Here is a 26182-nt window from a genome sequence, read left to right as displayed (position 1 = left end):
TTGTAGTAGTAACATAGACAGCTGAACATTAATAGTGCGAGCCACATGTTCACGTTGATCATGAGTACTGTGGTAATGGAGATATTACTAGGGACGTTTCTGGCCCTCTTGTTTTCTCCATTGTTTGCTGACGGGACTGTCCAGACACATGGGCACATGAAAACAGTTGGACACCACTGGACTTGTGGTTCTGCCATTTCCACTGGAGGGCACACCATACCAGAGAGGGCGCCTGAGCAGTGACACACTAAGGATGGGGGAGACTTAGAACAAAAGAGTTGCCATTGATTTAGTGTGTGAAGGGAAGGGGCATGGGGTCTGTTGGACACTACTGGGATTAGAGGTCCGGCCACCATTATAAACATGATTTGAAGGCAGATGGTGCCGTGAATGACTTTCATAGGCCGCGACGGGACATATGGTAACCCCTTGTGGGTATTAAATATAACAGGACTGACTTCGTGAGAGGGGTGTGTTCCGCGGACATGCCAGTTGTGCTATACAATTGTAATAAAAAGCATGTTTTGGATTTTACAAGTTCTGATAAGCGTTGTATTGAAATGATTTTCCACGACAAAAGACACGCAAGTCATTGACAGGGAGCTTGAAAAGTGTCATGGTTATTTCTGAGGTATAGTCTGTTCCTGTTTAATCCGTCTTGTTGCTGATACCTTGGGCATGCGAGCAGAACCACTTGTGTTTTCACTATTTCATTGGGGATGACATTGTGAAGCCAGAGTGGCAATGGCATGGATGGTTTCAAATTGTGATGGGAGTTTGAGCACAGGCATAGCGTTTGACTTCAGGGATCATTTTCTGCCAGGATATGCGTTGCCGGTTTTGCCTTCACCACGGTCAGAAAGAGAAGAGAGAGAGAGATCGCCGAGTTGAGTGTTTAGGAGAAATAAATAAGGAGTGACAGAGCAGGAAGAAAAAGAGAGAGAGGGGCAGAGTGAGAGAGATAGGGCAGAGAGAGAAGACAGAGAGAAAAAGATGGGCAGAAAGAGAGAGGAGAGAAAGGAGAGATGAGAGAAGAGAGAGACAGAGAGGACAGAGATAATGAGAGAAAGAAGAGAAGAGAGAGGAAGAGAGAGAGAAGAGACGAGGGCAGAGAAGAGAGAGGAGAGAGGAGACAGGAAGAGAGAGAGAGAAGAGAGAGAGATAGGCAGAGAGAAGATATAATGAGAGAGAAAGACAGAGAGGAGAGAGAGAGAGAGAGAGAGAGAAAAGAGAGAGAAGAGAGAGAGAGAGAAAGAGAGAGAGAAGGGCTTATGGTGTTGCCAAAACTTCCCTTGGGACCTGTGCAGCCTGCCAGGAGAGGATGAATAGACAGACTCTAGGCCTTTCTGGTTAGTGCAGTCTGTGTATCCAGTTTCAGACTCTAGCCTTCTATAGTCCAGTTCTCTGTGTAGTCAGTCAGTCTAGCACCTCCTGTAACCTTCTCTCTACAGCCAGATCGTACCTCTCACTTACGCCAAGGTCGTCCTCTCTATACAGCCAGGTCGTACCTCTCTCTACAGCCATGGTCGTACCTCTCTCTTACAAATGCCAGGGTCGTACCTCTCTCTACAGCCAGGATCGTACCTCTCTCTACAGCCAGGTCGTACCTTCTATCTACAGCCAGTTCGTACCTCTCTCTACAGCCAGGTCGTACCTCTCTCTACAGCCAGGTCGTAACTCTCTCTAACAGCCAGTTTCGTACCTCTCTCTACACCAGGTCGTACCTCTATCTACAGCCAGGTCGTACCTCTTCTTACAGCACCCGAGATCTCCTATACCCCTCACTTCTACGTACAACACGAGTTGTCGTTAACCGTCGCTCTCTCTTATCACCAAGTCGTTTAACCTCTCTCTTACAATCCAGGCCTGTACCTCGTCCTACAGCAGGTCGTTACTACTCTCTCAGCATACTACTACTCTCTACACCTAGGTCGCTCTACAGCCAGTCTCTATCATGACAAGCCGAAGGTCAGTACCTCCTCAAGACCTACAGCCAGGTCGTACCCTCTTCAGCCAGGTCCTCTCGTATAAGGCCTACTCATCTCACAGCCAGGCCGTACTCTACATCAGTACCTACAGCCAGGTCGTACTCTCTCGCTACAGCGCACGGATGTCTCGTCTCAGCAGGGGAATCTATCTCTCTTACACAGCCAGGTCGTACACCTCTATCAGCCAGGTCGTACCTCTTCTATCAGCCCAGCGTACCTCTCTACAGCCAGGTCGTAACTGCTCCTCCTAAGCAGAGTGAACTATCAGCGTTCGTCTACCTATAGGGAGACTACCTCTACAGCTAGGTCGTACCTTCTCTCTATCAGACCAGGTCGTACCTCGCTCTCTACACCAGGTCGTACGCATCTCTATCACCTCTATCAGCCAGGTTGTTACCTCTCTCTATCAAGCCAGCTCGTACCTTTCTCTTCAGGCTTCAGGCACTCTTGACCTATGTTGTTGCTAAGCTGTCCCACTAACCTCCCATTTGATTTAATAAACTGTGGAGCCTACACCTGCTTCAAACAACTGTTTGTCTTCGGTACACAATCACACCTATCACAACACACACACACACACACACACACACACACAACCACACACACACACACACACACAACCACACACACACCACACACACACACACACACACACCACACACACACACCACCACAACACACACACAGTTGTCAGAGGTTGCTTGCCTATACCTGGACAGATGGACTATTAGTCTAATGCCCACCTTAGGTTCCCTGTAGATATGCTGAACAGGAAAGATTGGAGGACTTTCGACTTTTGACTAATTTGTTTGTATTTCTCAGCCCAGTATTTCTTTCCAAGACTAATTTTCATATTTAGAAGAAGGGACCAAGGACTTGAAATAGGAACCTTATATCCTCATATCTTATTCCAGATAAGTGGAGTTATACATCGTTCAAATACATTCTGTCCACTTGTGACGAACCAGCTCCATATACGGGGTTTGTTGTTAACACAATATGTGGTTGGCTGTCAAGTGTTTGCCATTCGTTTATTTCAGCAATAATTGAACCAATTACAACGGTTTTTAGAAAAAAGTTAAAGCGTTGATTTACGAACAGTATTTCTTTTTCAAATTCAACATAAGTATTTGCTTTAAGATTGTAGCTCTTTGCTCCACTCACATCGTCATGTCAATGGTTATAAAACGAACAGCAGTAACCATCTGATCTAAATGACTAAACCGACCGTAGCACTCACATCTGTAGCCATGAAATGCTTTAAAGGTATGGCTGCTCACATCAACACCATCATCCCGGAAACCCTGGACTACAATTACACAGCGCACCAACAGATCCACAGATGATGCAATCTCTTATTGCACTCCACCACTGCCCTTTCACACCTGGATAATAGGGAACACCTATGTGAGAATGCTGTTCATTGACTTACAGCTCAGCGTTCAACACCATAGTCCCTCAAAGCTCATCACGAAGCTCAGGACCCTGGATAAACACCTCCTCTGCAGACTGAATTCTGGACTCCTGACGGGCCGCCCCCAGGTTGTGAGGGTAGACAAAACACATCTGCCGCAGCTGATTCACTTAACGATGGGGGCCCTTCAGTGTGGTTGCTTAGTCCCTCCTGTACTTCCTGTTCCCCACGACTGCATGGCCAGGAATGACTCCAACACCATCAATAAGTTTGCTGAGGACACTTACAGTGGTTAGGCCTGATCACCGTCACACGCAGTTGACGACAGCCTAATAGAGGAAGAAGATCAGAGAGACCTGGCAGTGTGGTTGCCAGGACGACCAAAGAACAACCTACCTTTCTTTTTCCCTCAACATCAGTAAGACAAAGGAACTGCAACGTGATCATAATAAAGCACCTACAGGAAACGGAGGGGCCGAGAACAGGCCCCACATTCAACATCTATTTGACATCACACATCAGTTACATCGTGCACCTCTCTGTATGGCTGTGCGCGCGTCAGGTACCGGCGTACCCCCTGTTATATAGCTCTTCACATTGAGCATCATGTACCAGGTACCCCTTGAATCATTATAGTCTTCTCCACACTTTGAGACTCGACCTGGTACCGATCGGTCGTACCCCTATTGTTATATAGGCCGGTCCAACGTAATGACTTCTTGTTTACCAGTAACCCCCTATGCTATTGTCCATATCCTCCACATTTTGACTCTCTATCCATGTCCCCCTGTATATTAGCCTTCTCCACATGACTCCTATAGAGTAGTGCCTGTTACCCAGCTTACCCCTCTGTATACATAAGCCCTCACATGACTCATATGCTACCAACAGTACCCCTCGTGTAAATAATAGTTCATGCCACATATTTGACCTCTTGTACCTGGTTACCCCTGTATATAGCCTCCACCATTGGACTCTGCATGTATCCACTGGGTCAACCCCTCCTGGTACCTTATATCTCACTATATTTGACTCTGTATCCGGAACGCCCTGTCCATATAGCTCTACCGACATTTGAACTCCCTGCTTACCAGACTCCTCCAAACTGAATATTATAGCCTCCAGCGACTGACTCCTAGTAAGCCGGAGTATTCCACCCGCTGATACCTTATAGCAAACTCTCATCTGCTCATTGTACCGGACTACACCCCATAGTTAGTAATAAGACCTCCACTATTCTGACTCTCATCCTACCAGGTACCCTGTTATTATACGGCCTCACTACATTGACTCCTCATTGCTACCTGCGTACCCCGCTGTACTTATCGAGTCTCCACGTCTCATGATCCTTCAACTTTGTACCGGTACTCCCGTGGCTATATCGTCTCCACATCTGACTCTGCTACGGTACCCCCTGTATTGTTATAGCTCCACAATTCGACTCTGCTACCGGTACCCCTTATATAGTCCTCACATTGACTCGTTGTTACCGGTACCCCCTGTATATAGCCTCCACATTGACTCTCTGTACCGGTACCCCCTGTATATAGTCCTCCACATCCATGAGCCCTGATGCCAGTCCACGAGGTACCCCCTGTATATAGCCTCACATTGCTCGACTGACATCTGGTACTGATACCCACCTGTATATAGTCTCCACATTCACTCCCGGTACCCCCTGTATATAGCCTCCACATTGACTCACTTACCGGTACCCCCTGTATATATCAAGCTCTCTCACCAGTGACTCCGGCCTATTATATATCCGTCTCGTCTGAAGCATTGACTCAGTACCGGTACCCCTGTATATAGGCCTCACATTTGACTTGGTACCCGTACCCCCTGTATATAGTCTCCACATTGACTCCGGTACCCCTGTATATAGCCTCCACATTGACTTTGGTACCGGTACCCCTGTATATAGCCTCCACATTGACTCTGTACGGTACCCCCTGTATATAGTCTCCACATTGACTCTGTTACCAGTACCCCCTGTATATAGTCTCCACATTGACTCATACCGGTACCCCGCTTATATAGCCTCCACATTGGACTCTGTTACCGGTACCTCCTGTATATAGCCTCCACCATTGACTCTGTACCGTACCCCTGTATATAGTCTCCACATTGACTCTGTACCGGTACCCCCTGTATATAGTCTCCACATTGACTCAAGTACCGGTACCCCCTTGTATTATAGCCTCCACATTGACTCTGTACGGTACTCCTGTATATAGCCTCCACATTGACTCTGTACCGGTACCCCTGTATATAGCCACAATACTGGTACGAGCTCCTGATATAGCCACATTGACTCTAGTACCGGTACCCCTGTATATAGCTCTCCACATTGAACTCTGTACCAGTACCCCTGTATATAGTCTCCACATTGACTCTTGTACCAGTACCCCTGTATATAGCCTCCCACATTGAACTCTGTACCTGATACCCCCTGTATATAGCCTCCACATTGACTCTGTACCAGTACCCCCTGTATATAGCCTCCACATTGACTCTGTACCAGTACCCCCTGTATATAGCCTCCACATTGACTCTGTACCAGTACCCCTGTATATAGCCTCGTTATTGTTATTTTATGGTGTTACGTTTTTGTGGGTTTTGACTTTAGTTTATTTAGTAAATATTTTCTTAACTCTATTTTCTAAAAACTGCATTGTTTGGTTTAGGGCTTGTAAGTAAGCATTTCACGGTGTGGTCTAGACCTGTTGTATTCGGTGCATGTGACAAATACAATTAGATTATATCTGATATTAGGAGTAAAATGAAATATTTTGATGAAGTAAAAAAGGTAAAGCTGTCCACATTTGTGCTAACTACATTTTTGGTAATAGAAAGAAGGAATTATTTTTCAAACAGGAGGTGTGTGTGTGTGTGTGGTGTGTGTGTGTGTGGTTGTGTGTGTGTGTGGTGTGTGTGTTGTGTGTGTGTTGTGTGTGTGTGTGTGTGTGTGTGTGTGTGTGTGTGTGTGTGTGTGTGTGTGTGTGTGTGTGAAGGAGTTCTTAAAGGTGAACTGCACTCACCATTCAGTATGTTTCTTTCGGGGCTCATTGAGAAATGCAGCGGCCATTACTGAAGCACGAACAACGTTGTCTTTATCTCTCTCCTTTCTATCAAAAGGCAATATGCACACAGAGTAGACTATAATTTTGAATATACTGAATACAGAAATGGTTTCTCCCAACAGATTGTATGAATGAAACGACACATTCTAAAATGCATTTCCCTATTGGAACTGAGAGACACCATCATTCTGGAATCCTACAATTCCAGAACTAATTTCCAACATAGCTGCATCTACACAGAATTCTCATAATGGTATTGGATTGAAAACACTGCTCAAGTTACCAACATACTGTTGATAAATGATATAGATAAGAGATGACTACAACACATACTAGTCACACACAGCCAATACTAGAACAAATGGGGATAATAGAGCATTATGAGCAATTTCATGGGTGAGTCCCCTTGGCTCGTGGCAATAGGTTTCTCTAACTGCGTTGACAGTCTGCAACACTATAGGGGAGCCTGTCTCCTCTTCACATCTTTCCCTTCAATATTTGGATGTTAGGCTACATTCCATTCCAATCTCATCAAAAAGTATTGATAAGGTTTCAGAATGAGATATATTATTTGGGCCCCGTTTCCTTAGGCTTAGGTGTTGCCGAGCACTRGTGGAAAAAGTACCCAAAAGTCATACTTGAGTAAAAGTAAAGATACCTTAATAGAAAATGACAAAAGTGAAAGTTACACAGTAAAATACTACTTGAGTAAAAGTTTWWAAAAAAACGTATTTGCTAAAATATACTTAAGTATTAAAAGTAAAAGTATAAGTAATTTAAAATTCCTTATATTAAGCAAATCAGACTGCGCAAATGTCTTGTTTTTTTAAATGTATGGATAGACAGGGGCACACTCCAACACTCATTTACAAACAAAGACATAATTTACAAACAAAGCATTTATGTTTATTGAGTCTGTCAGATCAGACGCAGTAGGGATGACCAGGGATGTTCTGTTRATTAGTGTGTGAATTAGACCATTTTCCTGTCCTGCTAAGCATTCATAACGTAACTAGTACTGCCATTATGTGGCTGAGTGATGAGGAGAAATTGAAATGTTTTTTATTTATTTGCAGAATATTTAGATAAAGCCTGGACTAAAAGAAAAAGGGCTGCCTATAATTAAATAATACACATATTTAGCTTCTATGTGGTAAATGGTATGTGTGTATATAGATTGTGAATAGGCTTGTCTCCCAGATGAATCTGGGAGACAACTGGGTTGAAGGGACTTCTGTTTCTTTATTTTCTGTATTTATTTGTCTGTATATTGTATGTATGTATGTATGTATGTATGTATGTATGTATGTATGTATGTATGTATGTATGTATGTATGTATGTATGTATGTATGTATGTATGTATGTATGTATGTTTATATATATATATATTATGTTACTGCTCTAGGGATGTAATTAATTTTTGGATGACCTTATTTACTATTATGTATAGATTTGTTTCACTCTTTATGCGATGCGCAATGCAGAGAACACCGGAAGAAGAATGATCATTTAATTACCATAGTGAATCATTGTAATGTTTGTTTATGTGTAAATTAATCCCGTAAGGGATGGGTTGCCAAATGGCGATTTGACACGAAAATAAAATTGTATTCCTTTAATTAATTCAGTACTTTTGGGTGTCAGGGAAAATGTACGGAGTAGAAAGTACATTATTTTCTTTAGGAATGTAGTGGAATAAAAGTAAAAGCTGTCAAAAATATAAATAGTAAAGTACCTGATACTCCAAAAAACGACTTAAGTCGTACTTGAAATATTTTTACTTAAGTACTTTACACCACTTTTTCCGATCGAGGCTGGTGGGTAGTCTATTGTATTATTTTGACATGTGTAACAGTTTTGTCCGCAGCCAGTCCTCGTTTAGCTCACATCAGCACTAAAAACCAGTTTCTGAGACTGTTCAGACCATCGTTCAGGGTGTACATACACAGCCTTACACACTTTCTCTCCTTTTATCTCCAATTTATAGGCCAAAGGGTAGGCTACCACTGTCACAGATCGTGAAATGCGCGTTCAAATACATTTTTACTTAGCCAAATGAGAAATACAAGCCGACGGATTTTTTTGCACTGCAAAAAATGAGCGTAAACCAGATTGACGTGCTCTCCCCACTATGTATTGTTTCTGCAGTGAGGATTCACCCTCTTTAGATAATTATTGTATAACTTATCTGCAGAAAAACGTTGTTTTGAGCTGAAAATAAATAGTAGTAACAGTATGCAAATCAGGGGGCCAAATGAACGGCTCTTTCACCGATGCGATTCGGTTCCCGAAGGTTCACCAAAAAGAACTGTTCAAAATGAACGACTCATCACTACGTTCTTGCCTCGGCGTCACTGTCCCTGTTTTCTACCGCTGATGAATGTTGCTTACAAACAACACACACACATTTTGGTGAATTTGATACAGGCTGCCGTGGTTGTTAAGGACAGGCAAGAATCAGTCGGAGACTCGTGCGGGTCTTACATGTCTGTATTTTCCAACCGACTTCGTCACCCGATGTAAAACACGTGCCATCCTRTCCATGCTCTCCTCCTATTCGGACATCCAAGTTAATCGATCAGGGAAACGCTGTTTTCGGTCGACAGCTTCCGAGGTTCACCCCGTAATGTGTTGGAATTGGATTTACACATTTAGCTGATTATTAGCCTACGCGTGATTTAATTCAGACGTTTTTCATCCTAAATCGTGTTTCCTCTTATCCCAGTAAAAAAAAAGGGGAGTTTATGATGATTGCATTGTTGTAGTAGGTGCCGTTCTAAAGAGAGAGAGGGTGCAAGGCAGCGTGTATGCGGTTGATGCCTGACCGAAGCGACCGCTCTCACCAGGAATGTAACAAGACAGTCTCTCGTACAGTTTCCGCTATTTGACAGGATGCAACCGCATGATCTGTACTAAAACGGCCAGAGCAGGCTTCATTGACAATGTTTTTTTGAGGTTTGTACAAGTGGGAGCCGGTGGGAAAGAACGCAGCGTGTTATATGGGCATATAACCAGCAGCGTCTCCCGAGAAACAGCGTTTGTTGTATTCCAATTGCATATGGTTGAACCGCTCGTGAACCATCTCCTGACACCAATACATTCAGTTCTTGCTGTGGTTTTGCTGGGAGTTTTTCTTTTGCAAGCCTGTAAGAGACACCAACTTGTGTTGCGGGAATCGCTCCTGAAGTATATGGGAGAGAAGATATTGGCATCTATCTATGCGCGTAAATATGGGACTATATTGGACATATGTTTGAGTTATTACATTGACCGTCTGAAGGGAAATTGTGCACGAAATAGTAGAGTTTCTTGTCAAATAATCCGAAGAATGTACTGGTAGCCTGGATAGATGGTGTTATTTTGTTGGGGGTCCAGTGACGCAACATTTCATACSGCCTGGATGAGGAACATAGAAATCCATGTGTAGAAGGGCGTGAACTCACAGACTCACAGTTGGTACCCTCCTTCCTTCTCTAGTGTCAATAGCGTTCCCTTCGCTGCTAGTACTTTCCCATTCTTCCCCTTCACACTGATACCATATAGCCTCGTCATGGATCTCAAAGCGGAGTCAGAAGAGATGGTGGACTCCTTCAAGCGACCGGTGCCTATTGAAGTTTTCGCCAGCAGGTCCACACTGCACGGCATCTCGCACCTGTTCACCTACGAACGGATGTGCGTCAAGCGGTGCCTGTGGATCTTGTTCTTCCTGGCTTCTCTGGGGTTCCTGGTGTTGGTGTGTGTWGACCGGGTCCAGTTCTACTTCCAGTACCCCCACGTTACCAAGCTGGACGAGATAGCGACCCCGCTGATGATATTCCCCGCTGTCACCTTCTGCAACCTGAACTCTTTTCGCTTCGGCAGGGTGACGCGTAACGATCTGTACCATGCAGGGGAGCTCCTTTCACTACTCAATGGAAGGTTTGTGTGGATAAGTGTTGTTTAGTTTGTTTGTGTGTGACTGTTTGTCTACATGAGGTTGCATAGGTACAATCATTTGCATTAGAAGTTTCTACCATCTGCTTTCATAATGTGACATAACATGGTTTGAGACATGGATGCCTGTCCGGTACTTACTGGGCACACACATTGTGCAACATTAGCTGTGTCTATCTGCCGCTTACTTGTCCGTTCATGTTCTTCTCATGTTTATCCAAAACATATTCAGGTTTTATACTAGCCTCGGTCTTTTCCCCACAAGATAGTTCAAAAGAGTAAGGCAAAGAAATGTATAAAGTTGTCAAGTTAGTAATGTCCATTCGGTTTTCATAGTGTTTTCATCGTGATTTCTGTTAAAACCCTACTGATATTTAGGGTCAAGTAATGGAACTAATGTACACTACTTTGTAGAAATTTTAAGTTATCTGGAAGTGAGCACACTAGTTCAATTYTGATCAACTTAACCTGCCTGGCACTATCCTGCTACTGTACACAAACAACATGGTGGAGACATGCAAGACATTGTACAGCCTGTTGTACTTCTAACCCTGATATGGATCACGTAGGCAACACAGGTGAAATGGGTTTGAGGAAATAGAGGGTTATACTCTTTATGATAACTTTCATAAATAAGACATGAATAAACTGGTTATACGTAAGTATTACATGACTTGTAAACATTGAGAGCATAAAGATTGAATGAAGCCATTATTAGGCCAAATATACACTCTGTGAATCATATGATACCCACCCTATGTATCATGTGTGGATGATACAGTGCAGAGAAGACATGATACATACAGATGGAGAAGTACTGAAATAATCTCATTCTATGCTACTAAACGTGATGTGAGCCAGGCTCTGTTTTAACCATTAATCTGTATGGCAGCGATGTAGTCCCATACGGCTGGATCTGTATGTCAGTCACTTCATGTGTATTTTAGCGTATTGATCCACACAGCTGTTTTTCTTAAGGCCCTGTTAGAACACCTACCTCTGTGGTAGCAGACTACACATGTCTGCCTGTCTGTCTGTCTGTCTGTGTCTCTGTCGCTGTCTCTCTCTCTCTCTCGCTGTGATCTCTCTCTCCCTGTGATCTCTTTTCTCTCCCTGTGATCTCTTTTCTCTCCCTGTGATCTCTCTCTGTCTCTGTGACCTCTCGATGTTCACATTACTGCTAGCCTGGGAGAAATGTTGAATGTATTATATTGCTTGGTCGCAGATGTTTGTACATCTCAGCTATAATACAATCCTTCAAGGGAGGCCTAAGCAAGGAAGGAAACCTCTTTGCTTTAGAAAACTCATCTCGTGTTTAGCACTAGATCCAGAAAACCCTGTCTGCATCAGTTTTACAGAGCTCCTCCCAGTCCCGTCAGTCAGTTCATTACGTGCTGAAAAACAAGCGTTGTTGCTGCACAAACATGAAAACCAAGTGGTTGTGTATAAAATGAGAAAGGTAAGCAGAGAACAGGAGCAGTGGCCCCTCTAATGTAGCTGGTGAGAGAGAGAGAGATAGAGAGAGAGAGAGGCCCAGAGAAAAGAGGGATGAGACAGTGTAGAAAGTCACATCAAGGGAGGGATGACAAGCAGAAGCAATTAACCAATGTCTGGTACGCTGTGTGATAAATAAGCCTTTATGCCAGACCTTTAATTAGKGGTGTTTGTGAAACAACAGGCTACTCACCAAATACCACCCTATTCCCTACATAGTGCAGAGCCCGATGAAGCCYTATGGGCCTTGGWCAAAAGTAGTGTACTATATAGGAMACMGGGTGCCATTTGGAACGKGGCCACAGTGTTGTTGTGCTGAATAAAACAGGCTCCCTACACCTCCCTTCCTCTGAGTTTCCCCTTGAACTCCCTGGACTGTTTGGCTGTGGACGCATCAAGTCCTTCTGTTACGCTCTGAGTGGGAGCGTGTGAGGGGAGTGTGTGTGTGTGTGTGTGTGTGTGTGTGTGTGAGAGAGAGAGAGGGATTCAGTGTGTGTGAGGGGGTAAGGGGGTCTCTTTAGAAGACAAGAGAAGAAACTGACTGTCAGTTCGGTGGGAATGCTGTGTCAAAAACGTTAATTGTGTCGCTCCTATATTTGTCTATCAAATACCCAGTCAACTAACAGCTGTGACCTTCCTCCTCCTCCTCCATGGAAGGCTAGATGCCTGTCTGACTTGCTGAGGCAGCAACATGGGGCGATGAGCTCCAGTACTGTCTCAGTAGAATACGTTCTACCCCTCTGTCGAATCCCTTTGGGCTGGTTTCCTGGACACAGATTCATCCAAGTCCTGGACCTACAGTAAAAGCATACTCAATGTTCTCCTCAAAAAGAGGGTTTGAGTCTAAAGTCAGGCTTCACAGTGTAGAACAATTGGACTCAATCCAGTTGATAGTGAATCTAATTAGAGGATGATTTAATGGGAGATAGATCTGCTTCCATAATAGAAGCTGGCATGTGCTGCTAGAGTCATCGACTATTCTTCTGCTGACACAAATCATTTCTCATCTAATTTGCTTCCTAATTCTATGCAAATATGATTAGGCCTATATGATTGTAAAAAGGACTCAAGGTTTCGATGACTGCGTATGTTTTGTCTATGCTCTTTGTCATAGCAGGTTGATGTAATCGGGTGTCGTCTAGGCCAGTGGTTCTCAAACTTTCTCAAAATTCATAAGGGACCCGTCATAATCAGAACACAAMTTGAGTTAGATAATACATAGCATACAAGGGGTTTTAATATGACTTCGGCAGTACATGGCCGGATGAACCAAGTCTCAGGCCCTGCAGGAACAGTTTAAAGGCGTCTTGGCATCGGAGAGAACATTTAGCAGTTTTYGCTGMAATTCTTCACATTTCATCATGGGGCAGAGAAATGTCTTGTTGTTGTAGCTTTAAAGATAATATCCTGCATTTCTGCACATTTTGGCAGAGAGAAAACTTTTGCAGTTTTAAAGCTTAAATTACAGTGCATTTAAGTAAAGAAAAATAGCACATTTACATAAGTATTCAGACCCTTTACTCAGTACTTGGTTGAAGCACCTTTGGAAGCGATTACAGCCTTGAGTATTGTTGGGTAAGACTTTACAAGCTTGGCACATCTGTATTTGGGGAGTTTCTCCCATTCTTCGCTGCAGATACTCTCAAGCTCTGTCAGATTCAAATCAAATCAAATTTTATTAGTCACATACACATGGTTAGCAGATGTTAATGCGAGTGTAGCGAAATGCTTGTGCTTCTAGTTCCGACAATGCAGTAATAACCAACAAGTAATCTAACCTAACAATTCCACAACTACTACCTTATACACACACACAAGTGTAAAGGCATAAAGAATATGTACATAAAGATATATGAATGAGTGGTGGTACAGAACGGCATGGCAAGATGCAGTAGATGGTATAGAGTACGGTATATACATATGAGATGAGTACTGTAGCTGTCTCTTATACACATCTAGATGTGTATAAGAGACAGTCGCTGTACAGCTATTTTCAGGTCTCTCCAGAGATGTCAGATCGGGTTCAAGTCGGGGCTCTGGCTGGGCCACTCAAGGACATTCAGAGAATTGTCCCGAAGCCACTCCTGCATTGTCTTGGCTGTGTGCTTAGGGTTGTTGTCCTGTTGGAAGGTGAACCTTTGCCCCAGTCTGAGGTCCTGAGCTCTCTGGAGCAGGTACTCATCAAGGATCTCTCTGTACTTTGCTCCGTTCATCTTTCTGACTAGTCTCCCAGTACCTGCCGCTGAAAAACATCCCCATAGCATGATGCTGCCACCACCATGCTTCACCGTAGGGATGGTGCCAGGTTTCCTCCAGACGTGACGCTTGGTATTCAGGCCAAATTGTTCAATCTTGGTTTCRTCAGAGGAGAGAATTTAGTTTCTCATGGTCTGAGTGTCTTTAGGTGCCTTTTGGCAAACTCCAAGCGCAGAGACAAGATTGTGTCGAGGCACAGATCTGGGGAATGGTGCCAAAACATTTCTGCAGCATTGAAGGTCCCCAAGAACACAGTGGCTTCTATCATTCTTAAATTGAAGACGTTTGGAAACACCAAAACTCTTCCTAGAGCTGGTCGCCTGGCCAAACTGAGCAATTGGGGGAGAAGGGCCTTGGTCAGGGAGGTGACCAAGAACCTGATGGTCACTCTGACAGAGACCTAGAGCTTCTATGGATATGTGAGAAACTTCCAGAAGGACAACCATCTCTGCAGCACTCCACCAATCAGGCCTTTATGGTTGTGGCCAGACAGAAGCCACTCCTCAGTAAAAGGCACATGACAGCCCGCTCTACAGACAATTCCTTCGACCTCATGGCTTGGTGTTTGCTCTGACATGCACTGTCAACTGTGGGACCTTATATAGACAGGTGTGTGCCTTTCCAAGTCATGTCCAATCAATTGCATTTACCACAGGTGGACTCCAATCAAGTTGTAGAAACATCTCAAGGATGATCAATGGAAACAGGATGCACCTGAGCTCAACATTGAGTCTCATATCAAAGGGTCTGAATACTTACTGTATGTAAATAAAGTATTTCTCTTTTTTATTTTTAATACATTCTCAAAGATGTCTAACAACCTGTTTTTGGTTTGTCATTATGGGGTATTGCGATGTCAGTATGGGGTATTGTGATGTCATTATGGGGTATTGTGTGTAGATCGCTGAGGATTTGTATTTATTTAATCTATTGTAGAATAAGGCTGTAACGTAACAAAATGCGGAAGAAGTCAAGGGGTCTGAACACTTTCCGAGGCACTGTGTATCTATTTACTCATCCTCTCCTGAGGTGGACAGAAAGAGAGAGAGAGACACCATGCAGATGCTCTCTCCTTCATTCCTCTAGCTATCCTAACCGTTAGCGGCGTCTGAAAATTAAAGTGCTTGTGGCTTGTAATCCAATTTAACTTCCTCCCTCCCCACTTACAGAGAGAGCTGTGATTGCTTTCGGGAGAGTAGAGCAGTGGCAAGGCAATATAAAAATAATCCACACATACACTACATGACCAAAAGTATGTGTACACCTGCTCGTTGAACATCTCATTCCAAAATCATGGGCATTAATATGGAGTTGGTCCCCCCTTTGCTGCAATAACAGCCTCCACTCTTCTGGGAAGGCTTTSCACTAGATGTTTGAACATTTMTCCGTGGACTTGCTTCCATTCAGCAACAAGAGCATTAGTGAGGTGTGGCACTGATGTTGGTCGATTAGGCCTGGCTCGCAGTTGGCGTTCCAATTAATCTCGAAGGTGTTTGATGGGGTTTAGGTCAGGGCTCTGTGCAGGCCAATCAAGTTCTTCCACACCCATCTCGTAGTAGTGTTAAGATTTCCCTTCACTGGAACTAAGGGGCACTCCTGTCAATCTTGAGTACGGACATKTACCTGATTACGCATAGAAGTAGGCCTAGGCTACCTGGCSTGCGCGCAAATGTAGACTAATACATTTGTCCAATTGAGGATCTGATACTATTTCTGATTGTCTTAACTCACCGTCACTGTGAAGCTTCTCAAAGTAATTTTTTCTTTCTTCCTGAAATGTAAACGAAGTCACTTGGCACTCCAAATGGAAAAGGTTGACCACCTTTGGTGTAGCCTATTACCGGCAACTTCAGGAGCATAATGGGAGAATCTGCTAAGGTCAGTGGGCAGCGGGAGGAGACGGAGGGTCSGGTCGTTTTTCTTTTCTTCCTCTGGTTATATTTGTTCTCTGGCTCCCTCTTTAGTAATTTATATCTTCATTTTTAATCACAGTGCTTAAAGCAGTAGCCTACATATAGTTTACTTTATTCAAACATAGGGTGTGTCTATATGGAAAAATACACGTTTTAACATTTTGACCAATTGATTGGTCGACCCAGATATTTTTTGTCGGGGACAACCCTAAAAACAACAGTAGCGGCTTTTAAAAAAACTGCCTTTGTTCCGCAATAGCATTTTGAGCAATGGTTATAATACTTGTGCTTCTCAGAATGCATCTCTCCCTCCTCCATGCTCACAGTGGGGAGAGGGAGTAAGAGTGGCCCACTCACACAGCAGCCTACTGACAAACAGGGACAGGCAGACGCTTTCATAGCAGGAATCAACATAATGCATAGGCTACTACTGTGGACCATTAAATGGTTTTAGAAACAAAAAAATCTGCAGGAACATTGTGTAGCAAAATCACTGAAAGTAACTGAGCTAAGCAAAATGCTTSGGTAAGAGGAGGGCACTGTCAGTGTCAGTAATTTKGGGTTATCGTCCSAGCTCTACTCTAGCTGAACTCTTGCTGAGCAACAACACAAGGTCTTAAGTGCTCTCCTGGCAGCTCTGTGTTGCTATAAGACGCTTSGTTGGACACTGGGTACAATTCAATTAGGAATACAGTACATCGCACAAAGGCGTTTTGCAGTTATGGAGATGAACCGTGACAAGGTATTGATGCGAGGCCGTATGCRCAGCAGTTGAGCCATATCTTAACTATGTTCAAATTTGAACCACAATGTAAAGTTGTAAACCATGTCTAAACTTTCTCGGTCGTTACTTGGCCTATGGCGGTGGTTACTTGGACAACTGGTGGTGGTTTAATTTGGACCCCCAAGTTTTCTGAGCAAATTTTTTAATAAATAAATATATTTTTTTATTGTTGGACTGTATAGCGCTAGGACATCTTCTCCGAGTGATTTTAATTTGGGAAAACGATTCTCAAGTATTCCCACGCATAATAGAAAAACACCTGATCATATACACATTTTAAAGGTTTTAAATTATTATTAGCCAAATATTACATCTGTATATCTTGCGGTCAATTTGTAGTCTAGAAATGATTTGTAATTATGTTCCGGCCTCCCGACCATCTGCTCAAGAACAAATCGGCCTGCAGCTGAATGTAGCTGATGATCCCAGGCCTGTGGTTTGTTAGGGTTTGTTTTGCCTATTACTGTATGTACAAAATGCATAATAAAATAAAAAAATGAAAATGTGCAATGTAATTTGAAGTGTAGGCTGTTTAGTAGCCAATATGGTTGTTATATACCCCTGTCCTGTGTGGTTTCACTACTGTCACAGCAGTAGCAAAAAGTAGCAAAACAAATATTTTTCTGTCTGCACTGTCGATGACGTAAATCAGCACATCAGTGTTCTCAAAGTAGTTTCTCCAGTAGGGTCTGATCTTCCTCTGTCCCCCAATTACCAGGAAACTGAAACCGTTGCGCATGTATTGCTACAGTGCGAGAGGGACAGAGCAAGACTGCGTTCTAGTATGAGGGAGAGGGGGATACAGGAAATTCGTTTAAAGAGTATATTGAGTAGAATTTTATATATATGTTTCACAGCAGTAGTGCAGTGACCCAATACACTGCTGTAGCTTATAGAAAATAACATCAAGCTAAAGTAGCATTTCCTTGAAAAGTATACAGTTGTAGAACCAAGCTTTTTAATTGGTCCCTGACCATGTCTGACTTATCCTTCTGCGATTGTTGAGGACTGGGAAGTGATTCCCATTTCATAGTCTGACGTTGAACTTGACCCTGAAAACGTCACTGTATTCAGACTCATAACCAGGGCAGTGTTGCCATGCACATGGCATAATTGGCCATGTGCATGTAATTGTGATGGACGCTGTAGGAGAGAGGAATAACGTCGTGGGAGAGACAAAAAGTGAGTAAAAAACACCCTAAATATGTTTAGAACTACAAATGAACTTTCTTCTGTCGATTCTTGTTTTTTTTAATGTCACAATTCCAACCCTCCTCCTTTATCCGGGCTTGGGACCAGCAAAAGTGACCCAAAAGAGACACTCTGTCAGAGTTACTTCGTTTTTTATTACATTTTTTATATAATTTTTAGTTTTTTTAGTTTAGTTTTTTACATTTACATCCCACCCTAAATGTAAGCCAGGGTGGGATCAGCCAGCGGCGGCTTCCCGCATGCGCGATTCATTTGCATTCTAGACGTGGAGGGGTGAACATCTCCTGCTCTGACTGCAGCTGGGAGGGACTGCTGCGCGAGGACTGGGCCGCCTGTGAGGGCTTTGGGACGGGGGTGGGGCCCACGGCAGCATCCGCTGCTCGTTGAGAAGAGTAAGAACAATACGTGCTTTCACATCAGAGTCTCCAAAAGTCTCCAATAACACCAGAAAAAGTCGCTAGATTTGTCGCTAATCCCTTTTTTGAAAATGTGTCGCTAGAGGGGTCTGAATACTCGCTAAATATAGCGACAAAGTCGCTAAGTTGGCAACACTGAACCAGGGATGGAACTTAAAGATGCACTATGCAGAAATTACRCTGACATTTCCTGCTTGCTAAAACTTCTATTAGTTYGCCTAATGTCAGTTTATGTGACAAAACTACTAGTCATTTTGTAAAGAATCATTGTACTATTTAAACTGCTGTGAAATGTCTTTTCCATAACCAAAAATATTGTATTTTCAGTTGTTTGAAGCTGGTGTACAAAACCGAAAGTAAAAGACGCAAAAACGAWACTTAGGAACGTGAATCATAGAAATAGYGCACATAGAACAGATCTACCGCTTATTAGACCTGCTTTCAATGAGAACGACAGATCTATAACTCACATTTCTATGTGAATTTGGTCATGTTTCCTAGAAAAGTTATATATTGTAGCTTTACGGATGTTGGGCACTGGCCACCCAGGCTAGTAGACTGTAATTTCTAGTAGYCCGGGTCCAAAATCTGTGCMATGCAATATTTTCAAATACAACATTTCAATAGCCAGTGGGCTAGTTGGACACGTTATGTTTTACTAGCCACAGGCTAGCGGGCTAGCTTAATTTTCATCCTTGCTCATAACAACTGAACTTTGAAGTTATCTCTAAGAATTGCAGTAAATGAACCAACAGGAATTGATCAACTCGCTGCATTGTTTGCAACCTAAGTGGTATACGCACACTCTTACACTTGAATTAGGTTCTATATATGATATACTGTATATGATATGTAATTACTTGATTAAACTATGATGTGACTTCTCACATAATCCTCTGTTATGCTGTAGTGCAAACTGATTACTCTGAAATATGACTTTATTACTCTGAAATATAACTATTACTCTGAAATATTTAAACGTGTTAACCCTCGCAAGGCTGCCGGCCCAGACGGCATCCCTAGCCGCGTCGGCATCCCTAGCCGCATGCGCAGACCAGCTGGCTGGTGTGTTTACGGACATATTCAATCAATCCTTATCCCAGTCTGCTGTTCCTACATGCTTCAAGAGGGCCATCATTGTTCCTGTTCCCAAGAAAGCTAAGGTAACTGAGCTAAATGACTATCGTCCCGTAGCACTCACTTCCGTCATCATAAGGTGCTTTGAGAGACTAGTCAAGGACCATATCACCTCCACCCTACCTGACACCCTAGACCCACTCCAATTTGCTTACCGCCCCAATAGGTCCACAGACGACGCAATCGCAATCACTGCACACTGCCCTAACCCATCTGGACAAGAGGAATACCTATGTAAGAATGCTGTTCATCGACTACAGCTCTGCATTTAACACCATAGTACCCTCCAAACTCGTCATTAAGCTTGAGACCCTGGGTCTCGACCCCGCCCTGTGTAACTGGGTCCTGGACTTCCTGATGGGCCGCCCCCAGGTGGTGAGTGTAGGAAACAACATCTCCATCCCTCTGATCATCAACACTGGGGCCCCACAAGGGTGCGTTCTCAGCCCTCTCCTGTACTCCCTGTTCATCCATGACTGCGTGGCCATGCACGCCTCCAACTCAATCATCAAGTTTGCAGACGACACTACAGTGGTAGGCTCGATTACCAACAACGACGAGACGGCCTACAGGGAGGAGGTGAGGGCCCTCGGAGTGTGGTGTCAGGAAAATAACCTCACACTCAATGTCAACAAAACAAAGGAGAAGGCGCAACAGCGCCTTTTCAACCTCAGGAGGCTGAAGAAATTTGGCTTGTCACCAAAAACACTCACAAACTTTTACAGATGCACAATCGAGAGCATCCTGTCGGGCTGTATCACCGCCTGGTACGGCAACTGCTCCGCCCACAACCGTAAGGCTCTCCAGAGGGTTGTGAGGTCTGCACAACGCATCACTGGGGGCAAACTACTTGCCCTCCAGGACACCTACACCACCCGTTGTCACAGGAAGGCCAAAAAGATCATCAAGGACAACAACCACCCAAGCCACTGCCTGTTCACCCCGCTATCATCCAGAAGGCGAGGTCAGTACAGGTGCATCAAAGCGGGGACCGAGAGACTGAAAAACAGCTTCTATCTCAAGGCCATCAGACTGTTAAACAGCCATCACTAACATTGAGTGGCTGCTGCCAACATACTGACTCAAATCTCTAGCCACTTTAATAATGAAAAAATGTATGTAATAAATGTATCACTAGCCACTTTAAACAATGCCACTTTATATAATGTTTACATATCCTACATTACTCATCTCATGTATATACTGTACTCTATACCATCTACTGCATCTTGCCTATGCTGTTCGGCCATCGCTCATTCATATATTTTTATGTACATATTCTTATTCATTCCTTTACACTTTTGTGTATAAGGTAGTAGTTGTGGAATTGTTATGTTAGATTACTCGTTGGTTATTACTGCATGGTCGGAACTAGAAGCACAAGCATTTCACTACACTCACATTAACATCTGCTAACCACGTGTATGTGACAAATAAAATTTGATTTGATTACTCTGAAATATGACTTTATTACTCTGAAATATGACTTTATTACTCTGAAATATGACTTTATTACTCTGAAATATGACTTTATTACTCTGAAATATGACTGTAATCTAAACAAATAGAAGGGAGAAGAAGTGTAACCAAACTGTAACTGATGCTCTGTCTGAATAACATCAAATGAAACCCATGAACAACTGAATGAATCACCCCATTACAAGACTGAAATAAGACTTCAGACTGTTCAAAACGTAGCGCTGGTACAGTAGTTAAAACTAGATCAGTGTTAGAGAGAGAGCGTTCGTTCAGTCATTGTCATCATGATTGTTTTGTTGAAATAATGTTTTTATAATGTTGCTTTGYTGGAATGATTCCACAATTTAAATTCTTGAACACAGGAAACCGATAAACTCTCTAAAACTCTGTATTAGAACATTTTCAAATGTTTTCTGCATTTAATCACGTAAATCTATTTTCACTTCGGTGGTTTTAAATAATTGAAGTTCACCCACAAAATTGYTTTTATGATATCTCAGTGGATTTTGCATGTGATATAATTGTCACCTGAGTGSCATACAATTGTCTTCCTTATTTACTTTAACCGGTCTTCTTGAGGAGGCGTTGTTGGTTTTTCTGTTCCTGCCGGGATCTAAACACAAATATACGCAATTCTGTATGATAATTCTTAGTGTATAATGGCATTTGCCACTTTTTATGTGGATGTTTGTATTTACTAATTGTGTATTGCTTTGTTATCATGGCTTTTGAAATGGACCGCCTACCTGGTGGGTGGGGATGCTAGTGTTAATGAAGGTTCATTAGTACCTGTGTGTGTCTTGTCGAGACTCTGTGATGCTAACTATCTGCCCTCCACTGGCTACGTGAAACACAGCTCGTCTCTATAGTACTGTAGCATAGAGCGCAGGACCGCACAGGTCTGACCTTTCTGTGATGGATTTATCTGATGCGTCTAATCATCCACTTCAAAGTGACGTTGTAGTGCGTGTAACGGAGGTGGTTCGGTGAACTAGGCTCTCTCCCATCAGTAACCTTTTCTGACCCCAGAACACTGGTGTCACCTCTGCAAGGTCATTTCTAGGCTTTAGGTCAGTGGGCTAACACCGTAAATTGGTGTGCAGGAGACCCACATTGGTTCAAACCCATTTGGTACCACATATACCAGGCAAGTGTTAATGAAGGTTAATTAGTAGCTGTGTGTGTGAACAGAGGAGTTGGGGGTTGATAGTGGCAGGAGGGCAGGCAGGCCTCATACTGATACCTTTGAAAGGTGGAATGATCTTGGGTTACGGTTATACCTAGAGTAGCTTGTGGACAGTGGTATCCACAATTTTATTTTTATTTAACCTTTATTTAATTACATTGAAGTGTGTGTGTGTGTGTGCGTGCGTGCGTGCGTGCGTGCGTGCGTGCGTGCGTGTGCGTGTGTGTTTAGTACCAAAATTATACCAGCTGCTTTGTAAACATTAAGCACACGCGTTGTAACTGCCTCCGTTAATGGAGTATAGGTTGGATGATTTTTTTGGGACACTTTTGGTACAGATGTGCCTTGTCGAAACGCTAAAATTGTCTTTGAAACAAGCTCTACTCAGTGGCTGGATCTACCAGCAGCAATGGAGCATTAACGATCCATTCCCAGTTCCTGGACGGATTTCTCTTAGTGAACATTGACTGTCGCAACATGAATGGAAACAATTCCAGACTCTAAACTGCTCCTGGAGAAAACAAACTTAGTCTCCTCTGGAGATCCATGGAAATGGATGGGGCTTTCTACAGGGAAATGGATGGAGATCCAGGGAAATGTATAGAGATCCAGGGAAATGGATGGAGATCCATGGAAATGGATGGATATCCAGGGAAATGGATGGAGATCCAGGGAAATGGATGGATATCCAGGGAAATGGATGGAGATCCATGGAAATGGATGGATATCCAGGAAAATGGATGGAGATCCAGGGAAATGGATGGAGATCCAGGGAAATGGATGGAGATCCAGGGAAATGGATGGAGATCCAGGGAAATTGATGGAGATCCATGGAAATTGATAGAGGTCCAGGGAAATGTATAGAGATCCAGGGAAATGGATGGAGCTTTACAGGGAAATGGATGGAGATCCAGGGAAATGTATAGAGATCCAGGGAAATGGATGGAGATCCATGGAAATGGATGGATATCCAGGGAAATTGATAGAGGTCCAGGGAAATGTATAGAGATCCAGGGAAATGGATGGAGCTTTACAGGGAAATGGATGGAGATCCAGGGAAATTGATGGAGATACATGGAAGTGGATGGAGATACAGGGAAATGAATGGAGATCCAGGGAAATGGATGGAGATACAGGGAAATGGATGGAGATACAGGGAAATGGATGGAGATACAGGGAAATGGATGGATATCCAGGGAAATGGATGGAGCTTTCTGGATGTGTCTTTCTACAGGAACTCCATCGTTTCTGCAAAACATCGGGACGGGAGACCCTTTGGTGCTGCACTCCTGAAATATGTTGTATAGATCCTGAGAATAGTGAATTCAAAAATAAAAGTATTTAAAGTGTGTGCTTAGCAGTGCAATTATACCAGCTGGTTTGTAAAGTGTTTTGTTTTTAAATAGCACCTGTTACATTCCCCCAATAAGCAACAAAAAATTGCTGCTCGACATGAAAAGAGAACAAATGAATCAMTGACAACCAAAACAAAACCAGGTGTGTTTTTAAAACAGGTTCTGAAGCTCATCCAYGGGGGYCTACTGAATGCTAGCCAAGCAAACMTGAGAAGGGTCTTAACACCATGGGTGCCCACTAGATTTGCTTGATAACAGATAAACTAGAAGAAATGAAATCCCCCACCCMAACTTAGGTTAGGGAGTGAAAATAAATGTGGAGTAAACCAAACAGGGAGACAARATAAAAGGCTTTGTGTTCACAAACTTAAAGAGGGAGAGTTAAACAGAAGTCTAGCTCTTCCAACATCTCTCATGCCAACTAGASCCTAAATACGGTAACACCTGTACAGTGACTAATGACTGACTAACGAGTTGACAGGTGCAACACATCCTGACCAATGAGGATGATTCCAATCAGGGCAAGCCACACCCAAACAGAACCAACCTCGRAATTGAAAATGAAATTGAACAAAACCCCAAAGCATATAACACTATCTGAATGGTGTAGTTACTGTTCCCATTCTCTGAGTGTGCTACTAAGGCCACTTGACATCAATTACTGCACTAGCAACATCCTCTTACTTTCACTAAAGTGGACTCTCACTGCAATTAATTAAATTGTACTGCCTGGTAGAGTGATCAAAATGATTGTTGAGAAGAATGCTGACTTAAATGATGATACATTCTCACCTTGATGAAACCTCCTATTGCTGTGCGTGTGTGTGTGTGTGCGTGCGTGTGTGCGTGTGTGTGTGTGTGTGTGTGTGTGTGGGACCTTCTGCTCCCTTTGCTTGACTTCACCTAACTAAACACCACAGTTTTGAGCTGACGAATGAATCCCATAAAATATCCCAGCCGGTACGGTTGGGGTCAGAACGAACGTGTTTTTTTAAAGGGTATTGCAGTTAATAAGAGGATAATATGCTGTGAGTTAACAGCACATGGCTTTGAGTGTTGTATTGACATGTTCACATGTCACAGAAGAATTCCCCCTCTAGTCTCTCTTCATCTGAGATGCTTCTTTCTCCAGTTTTTACCCTGTCAGATAGAAAGTATATATTTTCTTCAGAACAAACCCCACGTGCTACATACCRTGACTGTTCCTCAGCAGACCTACAGCCGTCCATCCCTCCTTGGTCGCTAGGACTCCCGAAGGGTTTCCTTCAAAGCACTGATTTAACTAATCTACGTATGAAAGTATAGTAAGGGAATGTTCTTTTAAAAGCCTCCTGAGTGTTCATTAACATAAATAATTCTGTCGTATTGACACCTCTGAAAATTTAAAAAACAGACATGGCTTCCAGGAGAGTCCGGGAGACTTCAGAGTTTTTTTTAAATGACCCATATCAGAAAACACAGTGCAAAAGGCAGACAGACCGTCAGACAGGTTTAGAGCACATTGGGGATTATAAATGTAAAATATGAATAAAGTAGTGGGGTTTTGGAAACAGTCTGTATATATGTAGGAGTTGTTACAGAAGATCTGTATGGTTAGCAAATTGTTGAGGCTGACCTAAACACTCTGATCTGTCCAGGTATGAGATGGGACACCCACCCAAAGCTGACCTCCTCCGTGTCCTAAGCGCTAACCCTAACCTCTAGTCCTATTTCTAACAGATTCTATAACTCTCCCTCTCTGTTCCTTTCTCAGGTACGAGATCAGAGACACTCACCTGGTTGAGGAGAGCGTTCTGGAGACCCTGAAGATCAAAGCTGACTTCCTCAACTTCAAGCCCCGCCCCTTTAACATGCGWGAGTTCYACGACCGGACGGGCCATGACATCAAGGACATGCTGCTGTCATGCTACTACCGCGGGATGGAGTGCAGCGCTGAGGACTTCACTGTGGTGAGTGAGACAATGGTGCATGTGAAGACTATACATACCTGCATAACTGGCGTTATAGGCTCCCATAGATACGTTTCTCTGGGATGCTAAGCTAGTTGCTGTCATGCTACTACTGCAGGGTGGAGTGCAGTGCTGAGGACCTCACTGTGGTAAGTCACAATAAAGACTGCAAATGTTTTAAAGGTGCTACGCGTAGTTTTTTGTTTGTTTGTTTGTTGAATTTTTGCATTGTAATTTTAGAAAATGCCCATAATTTATCTGCAGTAATAGTGGAATGATCGTGTTTCACCCGCCAGTGTTGTGATTGACTGGGATATTCGCTTATTGCTTTCTCCCGCCGGAGCGGCGTCTGTTGTCACAATGGGAAAGCTGTTTTGACTTTGTGGCTGTGTTATCTAGTGGAWATCGGGTCAAGCGGCCAATGTAGAAATCACTCTGTCATTTCCTGGTTGCTAAAATTCTACACTGTTYGCTCAATTTCAGTTAATGTGAGAAAACAATCACTGAATAGTGTAGGGAATCATTCTACCATCTAATTGCTATGAAATATATTTTTAATAATATATTTTCAATGGACCAAAA

The 26182-nt window shown here is 43.2% G+C and overlaps 2 protein-coding genes across 2 annotated transcripts in view; one reads left to right on the top strand and one right to left on the bottom strand.

Moving 5' to 3' along the window:
• The window catches only part of LOC111970758 (sodium/potassium/calcium exchanger 1-like), a 197565-nt gene that overhangs the window by 47995 nt on the left and 123388 nt on the right, over nucleotides 1-26182 (bottom strand). The window lies entirely within an intron of this gene.
• On the top strand, nucleotides 9914-25731 carry LOC111970498 (acid-sensing ion channel 1-like). The gene is made up of 2 exons (XM_023997279.3): nucleotides 9914-10404; nucleotides 25405-25731. Exons 1-2 carry the CDS (start codon nucleotides 10037-10039, stop codon nucleotides 25688-25690), a joined length of 654 nt encoding a protein of 217 aa, XP_023853047.1. The 5' UTR covers nucleotides 9914-10036; the 3' UTR covers nucleotides 25691-25731.

The sequence above is a fragment of the Salvelinus sp. IW2-2015 genome, linkage group LG11 (assembly GCF_002910315.2).
Source record: "Salvelinus sp. IW2-2015 linkage group LG11, ASM291031v2, whole genome shotgun sequence".
Lineage (NCBI taxonomy): Eukaryota > Metazoa > Chordata > Actinopteri > Salmoniformes > Salmonidae > Salvelinus > Salvelinus sp. IW2-2015.
The sequence above is the reverse complement of the archived record's forward strand: the minus strand, read 5'-3'. Positions and strand labels throughout refer to the sequence as shown.